Source organism: Vigna unguiculata, chromosome 11, assembly GCF_037176805.1.
Source record: "Vigna unguiculata cultivar grain cowpea cultivar isolate G323 ecotype 2 chromosome 11, ASM3717680v1, whole genome shotgun sequence".
In the NCBI taxonomy this organism is placed as follows: Eukaryota; Viridiplantae; Streptophyta; class Magnoliopsida; order Fabales; family Fabaceae; genus Vigna; species Vigna unguiculata.
The window spans coordinates 47,158,819-47,173,639 of record NC_140802.1 but is presented as its reverse complement, the minus strand read 5'-3'; the positions used below and the strand labels follow the sequence as shown (position 1 = coordinate 47,173,639).

Genomic DNA, 14,821 nt, shown 5'->3' with positions numbered 1-14,821 from the left:
CAACCAAATAACAAAGCAACAAAGCTTTCAAATAGAGAAGAACAAGAGAGGAAAACCTCTACAAATCACTGCTGCAGTGCGAAATTAATATCTCCCAACTCAGACCTCGTATCAAAGATCCGACCGGTCAGAATGAAGAGCAATGAGTTCCGAACCTGCTGTAAAAATTTCAGCCCGATCCAACGGTGAACGAATCCGCAGCGCCGAATTTACTGCGACAGCTCTATGAAAAACGTGAACAGAATTTTCCCTCTACCTCTCCCTCTATGTGTTAGGGCTTTCAGTGTATTCTGACTCTATTGTTCTGCCTCTCTCTTTATTTTATAGCCTCCTCTCCACTAGGTTTAAGTGAGACATGGGCTTCTCAAATTTTGGGCCTTTTCTCCACATAGGAAGGGAGCCCAATACCCAACAAATCTCCCCCTCACAACTATGTGGAGATAACCGCCAAACCGGCGATCTCACAACAAACTTCAAACTTTCCTCTTGGCAATGCTTTAGTCATCATATCAGCACCATTATCATCTGTATGAACCTTTTTCAACTCCAACAACTTAGCATCCAAAGCATCACGTATCCAATGATACCTCACATCAATATGTTTGGATCTAGAATGAAAAGTTGGATTCTTACCAAGATGGATAGCACTTTGGCTATCAACAAACAATGAATAGTTATCTTGCCTAAAACCAAGCTCCTGCAAGAATTTCTTCAACCATAACACCTCCTTGCATGCTTCAGTAATAGCAATGAACTCTGCTTCTGTAGTAGACAACGCTACACACCTTTGTAGTCTTGATTGCCAAGCCACAGCTCCCCCTGCAAACTTTATCAAATAGCCCGAAGTGGACTTTCTGGAATCAATATCCCCAGCCAAATCTGAGTCTGAGTAACCCATCAAAGTAGGTTTATCACCTCCAAAACAAAGCTTCATATCAACTGTACCATGAAGATACCTCAAAATCCATTTCACAGCATTCCAATGCTCTCTACCTGGGTTTGACAAAAATCGACTAACTGTACCAACAGCATGTGCAATATCTGGTCTTGTACACACCATCGCATACATCAAACTGCCCACCGCAGATGCATAAGGAACTCTACTCATATTGGTCTTCTCAACTTCATTTGAAGGACTCTGTTTAACACTCAGTTTAAAATGAGTAGCAAGAGGAGTACTCACAGCTTTAGCATTTTCCATCTGGAATCTCTGCAACACCTTCCTAATGTATTGCTCTTGTGATAGATAAATCTTCTTTTCTCTCCTATCACGTGAGATATGTATGCCAAGAATCCTTTTAGCAGCTCCCAAGTCTTTCATGGCAAAAGACTCGCCAAGTGTCTTCTTTAACCTGTCAATTTTGGAAATATCTTTTCCAACAATAAGCATGTCATCAACATATAATAACAGGATAATAAAGTCATCATTAGAAAAACTTTTAACAAAGACACAATGATCAGAAGTAGTCTTCATGTAACCCTGCTCACACATAAAAGACTCAAACTTCTTATACCACTGCCTTGGAGCCTGCTTCAAACCGTATAGACTCTTCCTTAGTCTACACACATATTCTTCCTTGCCTTTAACAAGAAAACCATCAGGTTGCTTCATGTATATCTCTTCCTCCAAATTACCATGAAGGAAAGCTGTCTTCACATCCATCTGCTCAACCTCCAAATCAAGAGTAGCAGCTAAACTTAGCACAGTTCTGATGGATGACATTTTCACCACAGGTGAGAAAATCTCATTGAAATCAACACCCTTTTTCTGTCTGAAACCTTTCACCACTAATCTGGCCTTGTACCTTGGAAGTGTAGAATTTGAATCTTGTTTCACCCTGAAAATCCACCTAGTTTCCAATGCCCTTTTGCCCTTAGGCAATTTCACCAAGTCGTAAGTGTGATTATCATGCAAAGATTTCATCTCATCTTGCATTGCATCCAGCCACTGTTTCTTCTCTTCACTATCCAAAGCCTCTTCAAAACACTCAGGTTCTCCACCGTCAGTCAAGGTTATGTACTCATCACAGGAATACCTTGTAGAAGGTTGTTTTTGTCTATTAGACCTCCTGAGTTGGACTTGAGGTGATTCAGGTATATCACCAAGATCGTCATCATCATCATGTTCCTCTTGAGCATCATCAATTGGAACCTCTACTCCACTTCCAAACTGTTGATCATCAACATCACCATGTTGCTCATTGTCTTGAGCTTCCGTTTCAACATTCTCCAAATTGTGAGTGGGCAACCTCATCGGATTACCATCAGTGAGATTACTGTCTTTCTCGGGTGTGGTCTTCTTCACCTTATCAATGTCTTCAATGGTCTGATCTTCCATGAATTGTACATCACGGCTTCTAACAAGCTTCTTCTCAACAGGATCATAAAACCTGTAGCCAAATTCATCCTCACCATAGCCAATAAAGATACATTGCCTTGTCTTTTTATCTAACTTGGATCTTTCATCCTTAGGAACATGAACAAATGCCCTGCAACCAAAGACACGCAAATGATCATATCTAACATTCTTACCAAACCAAATTTTGTCTGGCACCTCAATATTCAAAGCAACTGCGGGACTGAGATTAATAACATGCACAGCTGCAAGCAATGCCTCTCCCCAAAAGTGCTTAGGCAACTTTGCTTCTGAAAGCATACATGTAACCCTTTCAACCAAGGTCCTGTTCATCCTCTCCGCTAGACCATTCAACTGAGGAGTTTTAGGAGGAGTCTTCTCGTGTCTAATACCATGCTGCCTGCAATAAACATCAAAAGGTCCACGGTACTCACCACCATTATCACTACGGATGCATTTCAGCTTCTTGCCTGATTGCCTCTCAACCATAGCATGAAATTCCTTGAACTTTTCAAGTACTTGACCTTTCCGCTGAAGAGCATAGACCCATAGCTTCCTGGAACAATCATCAATAAAAGTAACAAAGTAAACTGCACCACTAAATGACTTTACCTTTAATGGGCCACAAACGTCAGAATGCACCAATTCAAGTAATTCTGACTTCCTTGAGGGTGGATGCTTCTTAAAAGATACTCTGGTTTGTTTACCAGCCATGCAATGAGAACATTTCTCCAATTCTGCATTTCTCAATCCCATAAGCACATCCTTTTTAGCTAAGCAGTTAAGCCCTTTCTCACTTATATGACCAAGCCTCCGGTGCCACAAAGATGCCTCCATATACATAGCATTCACACTGTCTTTAGCAACCAAAGCTTTAGTCCAATACAATTTAGATTGTTTCTCCCCTCTGGCCATAACCAAGTTACCTTTAGTGAGCTTCCATTTACTAGAACCAAAGTGATTGTCATAACCACAATCATCAAGCAACTGCACAGAGATTAAATTAAAACGGACATCCGGAGCATGTTTGACTCCTTTAAGCAACAACTGCACTCCCATGTTGGTTTGCAGGCAAACATCACCAACACCAATCACTTTAGACTCACCATCATTACCCATCTTCAACACTCCAAAATCACCAGAAGTGTAAGATGTGAAGAACTCCTTCCTAGGTGTAACATGCAGTGTAGCACCACTATCAATAATCCACATGCTCTCATCAGATACAAGATTAACGGACTCAAAGTCACGAAGAAGAACAAGATCACCATCTGTAGCAGTAGTGACACGATCATCATCATCATGATCATTCTCTCTCTGTTTGCCCTTCTTGTCTTTGTTCTCCTTTTTCCACTTAAAACAGTATTTCTGAATGTGTCCAGTTTTATGACAAAAATGGCACTCTAAATTCTTGTATCTTGACTTGGACTTGCTCCTACTCTTCTCTCTACCACCTTTATGTTCCTTTTTCTGACTTCTCCCCCTAGCTTCTGTAACAAGCATCTCAGACTGAGATGAAGAACCATGTGCCTTCCTTCTCATCTCTTCATTAAGAGCACCGCTCTTTGCCATCTGAAAAGAAACAACACCATTCGAGGCAGAGTTCGTAATTGAAACCCGAAATACCTCCCAAGACTCTGGTAGAGTATTAAGCAACCATAATCCCATAACTTCGTCATCAAACTTTATGCCCATTCCTGACAATTGATCTAGGAGCCCTTGAAACTCATTTAAGTGATCAGAAATAGAAGAATTCTCCCTGTACCTCAAATTCATCAAGCAATTTAACAAATACAATTTATTATTGCCCGACTTAGAAGCATACAAAGACTCAATCTTCTCCCACAAAGCTCTGGCATGTGTCTCATTAGCAATATGATTATAAACATTATCTTCAACATATTGCCGAATAAAACCACATACCTGTTGGTGCTCAAAGTCCCATTCTTCTTCAGACATAGAATCTGGCTTCTGTGTAGCAAAGACCGGAAGATGCAATTTCTTGACAAATAATAAATCTTTCATCTTGCCCTTCCACAAATGATAATTTGTACCATTCAAAGCAACCATCTTTGCATTTGCCTCCATCATTCAAGCAAGTAAATATAGCCCAACCAAGAGCTCTGATACCACTCTGATGGGGAAAACAATAACAAACAATATACCAGAGAATGCAGCGGATATAATTTCCCCTAACTTGCAAGAATCTATGAGGAGCAATAATCAAAGAGCAGCAATAATAAACCACCAAAAGCACAAATAAAGGCACCAAGATTTTTAACGTGGAAAACCCCTCAAATCAAGGGTAAAAACCACGAGTCGTCCAGACCAAAGAAATAGCTTCACTATGATCAACAAGAGTACAAAAGAGTCTTAATCAATAGCACAAATTAGTGCCAACACCCAACCAAATAACAAAGCAACAAAGCTTTCAAATAGAGAAGAACAAGAGAGGAAAACCTCTACAAATCACTGCTGCAGTGCGAAATTAATATCTCCCAACTCAGACCTCGTATCAAAGATCCGACCGGTCAGAATGAAGAGCAATGAGTTCCGAACCTGCTGTAAAAATTTCAGCCCGATCCAACGGTGAACGAATCCGCAGCGCCGAATTTACTGCGACAGCTCTATGAAAAACGTGAACAGAATTTTCCCTCTACCTCTCCCTCTATGTGTTAGGGCTTTCAGTGTATTCTGACTCTATTGTTCTGCCTCTCTCTTTATTTTATAGCCTCCTCTCCACTAGGTTTAAGTGAGACATGGGCTTCTCAAATTTTGGGCCTTTTCTCCACATAGGAAGGGAGCCCAATACCCAACAGTCACTGTATTTTCTTTCACATATTGTGTAATGAACACTGTATTTTAATATACATTGGTTTGAAAGAGTAGAGACAAACTTTTAAATTGGTAGTGAGTGAAGTGAAGAGAAGAGAAAAGCTGAGAGTGAAAGAGTTGAAGAAATTGAGAGGGAATCACGCGTGGGGTGGGGAAGCATAGCTATCCTAACCATCATGGCATGTCACATGAGACAATCAAAATGGTAGGGCCATCATCACCATTACTCATGGATCATTCATTCATTCATTCATTCATTCATGCTCACTCATCATCTGCTTCTGCTTCTGCTTCTTCTGTTTCACCATGCCACTATACCATGATCATACACTCTTTGCCTTTGGCTATTGCCATTGAGTGTGCCTCTAGTACCTCTTTTTTCCATCATGCCATGCCCATATTCCAAATCATGCCTATACAAAATGCATATTTCAATGATTACAAATCATGCATGGAGTGCAAAATCTTTGAAGCTTGAATGACATTGTCCCGATTAAAGTTTGAGTTTGAGTTTAAGTTTCATATCGAGTAAAAATAGAAAGTTGAACACCGTATAAAAAAAAAGACCTTACAAATTCATTGGCTTAAAGTTTTGGAAAAGAGATAGTATCAATTAATTATGTATGTAAGCTGGAATCGTATCTATATAGTATTATATCTCCTCAGTGATCTTTATTCAAAAGAGAGAAAAAAAAAATGGAATTCTATTGTGGTGATTCATATATTGTGCTTTGTCATTTTTGTTAGGTGGATGCATTTAAGTCTGGTCCATTTCAGACATGTTCTGAATCATGTATTTGATGAGAGGATAGAGTCACCATGCAGATTCAGACAGTTCCTATAATGGGGGCAAAATAAAACTACTAAGCATCAAGTACCTCCTATATTTGAATAGTTAAACCAATTCCTCTCCAAAGTGTGTTTTTTTTATGCTTCATTTTTGTTTATATAAAAGGAAATCTACATTTCTGTCACAAAAATGACACATTCTGAACAGGCACATACATTTTCAAACAGAGAATCATAAGCATTTGTGAAAGAAATCATACTTCTAGATAAGAGTAAGTTTTGACATGCAGGTCATTAAAAATATTTATGGTGGTTTGTAATATATAAATGAAGAAGAAAAAAGTGATGAAGCTATGATCCTGTAACATCGTAGGGAGAAAGTGTGAAGGGTACAAGGGAGACAGAAGAAAGGGGTTGTGGTGCCCACCAGAGCACTCTTCACCAAACCAATGCTCCAAATGGGTCCCATTTTCTGCTATGAACTGTGGCGTGGCCTCTGCCAATGTTGTTAGCCCCACTCCACACATCACAGACATGTGCCTATCTGAACCTCACTTTTGTTTTCTATCATCTCTTTTCGTCATTTCACACCACACACACCCTTCAGCTATTTTTTCAAGTTTCAAAATCTCCGAACCCCTCAACTCTACTTCCCTTTACCATACATATATATTGGAAGTTACACTTACATATCAAGTCAATTCATAATATATAATATATAAGTAGGTGCAATCCTCATTTTACAAGTTAATTTTATGAAATTGAGTTAGATTTAAAATTCACTTCCAAAATGATATCAGAGCAAGTCAGAGAAAGATAGCTATTTTGATAGTTTTCTCTTACACAACTTGAAGTGACATATTTTAAATGATTTTGGAATATATAAAAATAAGAAAATGAAAAAATGAGAACCATCTAAAATATGTCATCTCAAATTATGAGAGGAAGTTGTCAAAATTTAATTGTTAAAAAATCATTTTTTTTTCTAAAAGATTTGATACCAATAAGTCATGAAAAGTCCACATAAGAGATCGTAACAATATTTTTAATTCAAAACCTTAAGATTATCTGTATGAGATTTTATACTTATATATTATTTATCTTATTTCATTTTTATCGATATAAAATTTCAACTTACCTTAACCTTTTAACACTTCGTTCTAAGATTTGTTTAATGCATAGGAAATGAACATGAATTAATACGAGTCTATATTATTCTTTATTGGATTCTTTGATGCTATTACTCGCTGAATATTAAAAATACACTAATATATTATAATTATTCTTAATATATTTTAAAATATGTGTGTGATTAATTACTATTTGAAGACTAATAAGAGAATTAACACACAAAAAAACACCTAAATTGATGAGTGGTTTAGATTCTCTTTATGCCCTCAAAACAACAGTGACCATTGAGACATGTAGATACATACTATACGAGTACGTACGTACGTTTAGTCCTTGCATGCATGACGTCAAAGAGCCCTTTTGTTTTTTGCTTACAATATGTCTCTGTTCTTATTTTGATTTCATTCTCCATTATCGCTTTCATATGCATATTTAGTTATGAAAAGACATGCACGGACACGTGCTCTCTGCTGAGGCTAAGAGCAGAGGATGACGAAAGCTCTTCCATGGTAGATTTCTTGAACCGTGAAAGTACTCTCTCTCTCTCTCACTACAAATTGAATCGAAAGAGCTTTTAATCCAAATTGTTCCCTATCATTTTATGACTCCAATGTTTGCATATTGTCTTCAGAATGAACAGCTATAAAAGGTGTATGAAAGAGGAATGTGAAGTGTGACCTTCCACCACTAAAATCATGCATGGATATTTCTCACACACTGTTAAACACACACAGAAAAGATATATAGAAATATAATTGTGATGAAAAGTGGTATAATGTAATAAAAAAAAGGGAAAAAGTGAAAATATTAAGTAGAAGAGATATGTGTCTGCTTATACAAAATTTAGGTTGAATTTTTCTATATTGTTTATTTATTGTGTCATTATAACACATTGATTATTACTGATTTTAACATTTTAACATATATTAAAAGATATTTAAAATATCAAAATAATGTATTTTTAATGTTCAGTCTAGGACAACACCTAACAAATCAGTAAAGAATCTAGACCCACTTATACATTATTACTTCTTACAATTTTACAAATATCCTTATGCAATGCTTAAGAATAAACTCATTCAATCTTATTTTCTTATATGTTATTTGAGAATAATATTTTAAGTAACTTTAACTATTGAGAATCATATATTTATGTAAAACAAGAAAGAAATATCTTTCTTTTTCTCTTTATATATGATTTTAGATTTCAAACTTTGACGTGAAACTAAAATTTATTTTTATTTCAAATTTGATGTATTTATTTCCAAAGTTTTAAGAATGACTAGTTCTCAAATTTCAGATTGACATTTACACTATTTGACACATTATTTTTTTAATGCCAATATGGAAATATGGTTTAATAAATAAAAAAAGAGTTAATATTGCTAAAGAACTACATTTATTCTGTTTTAAAGATGGAAGACGAATTTTAATTTCACATCAAATTTTATTAATTAAAAATATATTTAAACCTTAATTTAAAAAAAAAACTAATATTTATGTGTTCAAATTTCCAAAAACCGTAACCTCTGATTAAAATATGCTGTTTGTCTAACTAGACGTAGTGTTAGTACAATAATTTCAGCTTTTTATGAGTAAGGTGATGAATAAAAATGTGATTGAACCTCAGAGAACAATTTTTTTATTAGGTCAGGTTGAAAACGTGTACTGTTGTCCCTTAAACATGTTCATGTATGATATAGTGGACAAAATTATGCATCATTAGTTAAGAATGGTTCTTTTTCTGACATCACTCATGTTCCGTTCGCAAAACTATGCATGCAAATCCCCAACCAGTACGGCACAATTACCCCTTTTGCCGTTCTTACGCTTATTCTTATAGTAATCACCATTTTCTGGTCCCTTCTGCTACTTAGCCAAACCAGTTGCAATCACCATACATCTGAACACTGATTCCCAAATTCTCTGTCCAATGAGTCTTGAAACCACAAATTAGTGTTTGGAGTGTAAAATCATTTTTTTTTTTGTGTTAAGTAATTTAAAATAAAAATAATAAGTAGAAGCCAAAATGGTTCTTAATTAGGTGACCTGCATAATTGAGTTATGTTATGCAGTACAGCACTGGTAACAACAGTGAGAAAAGAATGATAAAGATAATGAGACATGAAGAAAAAGATGTTGGGTGGCAGTATATGTATGCTGAGTTCTAAGAAATTGGGATGAGGATGATTGTGTTTGAAGCTTTATTCTTATCTTAATGAATACTTTAATGATGTTAATGACAGAAAGTAGTAATTGCTCATCATAGTATTGCTTTAGTGAAGTCAAACTTTGCAAAAGCGACAAAATTTAAGCATATTCAGTATTTAATATAGTACCAGTAGTAGTAGTATTGGTTAAGCATCATCAATGAACCCATCATTGTATCGCATTCTTTTCATTAATGCTTTGAAATCTGCAAAACCATTATCTTGAATTTCAAACACCCGCGCCATTTCACCTCACAGAATATGCTCGCATTTTATTTTTTTCGTTTCTTAATCTAGAAGAGTTCTCTCAAAATACATAAATGTTGAGTAGATTATAGTACCAAAAAAATTGCTCTTTCTACAAAACAATGGCAGATTCCTCTGACGGTATGTCTCACCAACCACACTTGATTCTAATGAGTTAAATAAATGCATATAAAATAGTGCCAGGTGTGTATCTGCTAACTTTAGTAAGGAGGTACCACAGAAAAAAAAGCATTTCATATTATGTTTCCGTAATTGGGCATGAATTTTGGGGATACCAATATTAAAAAGAAAGTGTGAAACTGATAGATGGTATATAATAGAACAGGGTCAAATGGGTTTACATGTACGTACCTGAACTGCATTCGGGGGTGACAAATTATTGTAACACTGCATATTATGTAAGAAAGCTGAATTTGGGGGGAGAATGTGCAATCACATTCCGAATTTGTTTGGTGTGTTTTCCGATGGGAAATGCAGTGGTAACATATTTGCACAAGTTTGCTAGAACAAGTTGTAAAGGACAGAAAGGAGATTGGGCAATAAGATGATTTTTGTTGTTTATCATTGTTTGGGTGGTTCAAGATTTTGCTGTTTAAAACTGAGAAAGTTTGGTAAGTTGGTTCCAATAATACGTCCAAAGAAGGGTCTAATGATGATCCAAATCTGGTCCCGAAAATGTGGTCAGTGTTAAGAATGGGTGAGGGATTTTTATTTATGTAGTGTATCGACACTGCATTCCGTGATTGGGATTATGCAGACATGCTGGAATTAACCAATTTAGAATATCTGTGGTCCATACTTAACTGCTTTGGACAAGGTTCTCTCACCTGAATCTCCATGCTGGAGCCGAGGAATATAACATGGAAGTAAAGGAAAAGAATGGAGGGGGAAAATAAAGCAGAAATTAAAGAAAAAGAAAAAAATGGGTTTGTTTTGTTTTAAAATAATGGTTGGTTTGGAGGAATATGGTGGGAAATTGAGATGGCTTTCTTGGATCCTGCGAGAGACAATGTCACTGTTACACGTATTTATGAATTTGTTAGCCAAAGGTAAAGGAAACAAGGGAATGATGAAAAGTGGGAGCAAAAGAAAAGTAGAAAATAAAAAAGTATGAGTGGAGATAGCAGACAAAGGTAGAATACTGAGGTAGGAAAGAAAACTATGGTGTAGGAGCTTCAAATAAAGAGACTCACTCAACCGTAGAGAGGAAAATGGTGGTGTTGTATAATAGAAGACGAAGTGGTTAATCTCTTTCTCTTTCTTTCTCTCTCTCATCCATGTCTTCCAGTACCACCAACAAAACCCACTGAAGCAAATTATCATGATGAAACTCCCTCTGCACCCTGCACTCCGAAAAAGCGATTATCATCCTCATCAAAATCTTCCTTCCCTTAAATTTACCCCTTTCAACACCACCCTCTTCTCATCCACAACTCCCACCACCCCAAAACCATGAAACCTTTTCTTCTCTTTCTCATCACATTCTCCTTCCTCTGTCAAACACTTCTCTCTGCCACGACCCTGCCTCTTCAACTCATCTCCCTCCTCTCACTAAAATCATCCCTCCAAGACCCTCTTAACAACCTCCATGACTGGGATTATTACAACTCCTCCAACTTCACTTCCCAACACCCCATATGGTGTTCGTGGAGAGGCATCACGTGCCACTCCAAAACCTCACAAATCACCACCCTCGACCTCTCCCACCTCAATCTCTCCGGCACAATCTCACCCCAAATCCGCCATTTATCCACCTTGAACCACCTTAACCTCAGCGGAAATGACTTCGGCGGGAGCTTCCAGTACGCCATTTTCGAACTACCGGAACTCAGAACTCTGGACATCAGCCACAACTACTTCAACTCAACCTTCCCACCCGGCACATCAAAGCTCAAGTTCCTCAGGCACTTCAACGCCTACAGCAACAGCTTCACCGGACCCCTCCCCCACGAGTTAACCACCCTTCGTTTTCTGGAACACCTGAACCTCGGCGGAAGCTACTTCAGTGACCGGATTCCGCCCAGTTACGGCACTTTCCCCAGACTCAAGTTTCTCGACTTAGCCGGCAACGCCTTGGGAGGTTCGCTTCCACCCCAATTAGGCCACTTGGCTGAACTGGAACACTTGGAAATTGGGTACAACAATTTCTCAGGAACACTACCTTCGGAACTCTCATTGCTCTCTAATCTCAAATACTTGGACATCTCAACCGCTAACATCTCAGGGAACGTGATTCCGGAGCTGGGAGAACTCACCAACCTGGAGACACTTTTGCTGTTCAAGAACAGGTTAACAGGAGAAATCCCAGCAACCATTGGAAGATTGAAGTTTCTTAAAAGCCTTGACCTCTCAGATAACCAACTCACAGGGCCAATCCCCACCCAAGTCACCATGCTGACGGAACTAACCACGCTCAACCTCATGGAAAACAACCTCACCGGAGAAATACCACAGGGAATCGGAGACCTACCAAAGCTTGAGATTCTGTTCCTCTTCAACAACTCACTCACCGGAACCCTCCCTCAGCAACTTGGCTCCAACGGGTTACTACTGAAACTCGACGTTTCCACAAACTCACTCGAAGGTCCAATCCCTGAAAATGTCTGCAAAGGTAACAGGCTCGTGAGGCTCATACTCTTTCTCAACAAGTTCAGTCATACCCTTCCACCGTCCCTTGGCAGCTGCACCTCGCTCGCTAGGGTTCGCATCCAAAACAATTTCCTCAACGGTTCAATCCCCGAAGGCCTCACGCTCCTCCCTAACCTTACATTCCTAGATATCAGCAGCAACAACTTCCAGGGTCCGATTCCGGAACACTTGGGTAACTTGCAGTACTTCAACATCTCCGGAAACTCCTTCGGAACCTCCTTACCTGCGTCTATTTGGAATGCAACTAATCTCGCGATCTTCTCCGCGGCTTCGTCGAACATCACCGGTCAAATTCCAGATTTCATTGGGTGTCAGCAACTGTATAAGCTCGAATTGCAGGGAAATTTCATCAACGGAACGATTCCATGGGACATTGGACACTGCCAGAAGCTAATTTTGCTCAATCTGAGTCGAAACTCACTCACCGGAATCATTCCCTGGGAAATCTCCACTCTCCCCTCCATCACCGACGTTGATCTCTCGCACAATTCCCTCACCGGAACCATTCCGTCGAACTTCAACAACTGCTCCACTCTCGAGAATTTCAACGTGAGTTTCAACTCCCTCACCGGTCCAATTCCCTCGTCCGGCATCTTCCCGAACCTCCATCCTTCCTCCTACTCCGGGAACCAGGGCCTCTGCGGCGGCGTGTTGGCCAAACCCTGCGCTGCCGACGCCCTCGCCGCCTCCGCCGACGACCAGGTCGACGTCCGCCGCCAGCAGCCGAAGCGAACAGCCGGTGCAATCGTGTGGATCGTGGCCGCCGCGTTCGGCATCGGGCTCTTCGTGCTGGTTGCCGGGACGCGGTGCTTCCACGCGAACTACAACCGGCGGTTCGGAGAGGAGGTCGGGCCGTGGAAGTTAACGGCGTTCCAGCGGCTGAATTTCACGGCGGACGACGTGCTGGAGTGCTTGTCGATGTCCGATAAGATATTAGGAATGGGATCGACGGGGACAGTTTACCGCGCCGAAATGACCGGCGGCGAGATCATAGCGGTTAAGAAGCTTTGGGGAAAACAGAAGGAGAATATCCGCCGGAGAAGAGGGGTTCTGGCCGAGGTGGAGGTGTTGGGAAACGTGAGGCACCGGAATATCGTGAGGTTGTTAGGGTGCTGCAGCAACAGGGAGTGCACCATGCTGCTCTACGAGTACATGCCCAATGGCAACTTGGATGATTTGTTGCATGCCAAAAACAAAGGTGATAATCTCGTCGCTGATTGGTTCACAAGGTACAAGATCGCCTTGGGCGTTGCTCAGGGAATCTCCTACCTCCACCACGACTGCGACCCCGTCATCGTCCACCGCGATCTCAAACCCAGTAACATTCTTTTAGACGCTGAAATGGAGGCAAGAGTCGCCGATTTCGGCGTCGCAAAGTTGATTCAGACCGACGAATCCATGTCCGTCATTGCCGGATCCTATGGCTACATTGCTCCAGGTAACCATCCACACCAACACCAACACCAACACCAGTTCCTACATTTTCTTAATTTTTTTTTACTGTTTCAAACCATTCAGCTTAGGTTAATTAATCAACAGAAAAAAAAGTTTATTTTTTGATTATCAAATTTACTGGGGTGGTCCATTGGGTGTGTGAACCCAAGTTTGAATGAAGAAAGCAAGCAAGTTAAGGTTAGCAGCATGAGAGGGACTTTTCCTGAGGAATTTCGGTGCATGGGTAGGCGCACTGTTGCGCATGGAGGGAGAAGATCAAGGCTTTCCCTTTTTTGTTTTGTTTAAATTTGTTAACTTTGACGACCTGATCTTGATGGGGTCCACTCAGAATATTGTGAATTATCATAACTCCTTTGAATGATGAGGATGTTGACTTGGGGTGCTGTGCATGTATTTTAATGGTGTTTGTTTTGTAGTTGTCTGAAAGAAGCATTAATTAACAGTACTACTTCTTCTTCCTTGGTATGTGTTCCTGTGCAGAATATGCTTACACCCTTCAAGTGGATGAGAAGAGCGACATTTACAGCTATGGAGTGGTGTTAATGGAGATTCTGAGCGGAAAACGTTCAGTGGAAGCAGCATTTGGAGACGGAAACAGCATAGTGGATTGGGTGAGGTCAAAGATAAAATCAAAAGATGGAATTGATGACATATTGGACAAGAATGCAGGAGCAGGGTGCAGTTCAGTGAGAGAAGAGATGATTCAGATGCTGAGAATTTCATTGCTCTGCACCAGTAGAAACCCTGCAGATAGACCTTGTATGAGGGATGTTGTGTTGATGCTGCAAGAGGCAAAGCCCAAGAGAAAATTGCAGGATAGTGTTGTAGGTGGATTTGGAGGGGACAATGTGGTTGCTGCACCTGACATTCCCCTCCCACAAAAGCCAATCGCAGAACAATGCTAATGTGTTTATATCATTCAAATGGTTTTTTTCTTTTTTTGGATATTTTATTTTTTCTTATTGTGGGGGATTGGTATAGGAGAAAGTCATTTTCTATTTTACTTGCAATGGAATTTCAAGTGTTACTACTTCTTCTAGTTTTTTCTCCTGTCATATATTGTTGTCACTCTTGTTTGATGATGCTTATATATTTCCAAGTTTGTGTGACTAATTTTCTTTTTAAATCA

General features: G+C 39.4%; 1 protein-coding gene across 1 annotated transcript; it reads left to right on the top strand.

Annotated features, from left to right (window-relative positions):
• The first annotated feature begins 10,799 nt into the window (after positions 1-10,799).
• Positions 10,800-14,731, top strand: PXY (Leucine-rich repeat protein kinase family protein). The gene is made up of 2 exons (XM_028054153.2): positions 10,800-13,675; positions 14,173-14,731. The coding sequence occupies exons 1-2, from the start codon at positions 11,041-11,043 to the stop codon at positions 14,595-14,597; spliced, it is 3,060 nt and encodes a 1,019-aa protein (XP_027909954.1). The 5' UTR covers positions 10,800-11,040; the 3' UTR covers positions 14,598-14,731.
• Positions 14,732-14,821: the final 90 nt, after the last annotated feature.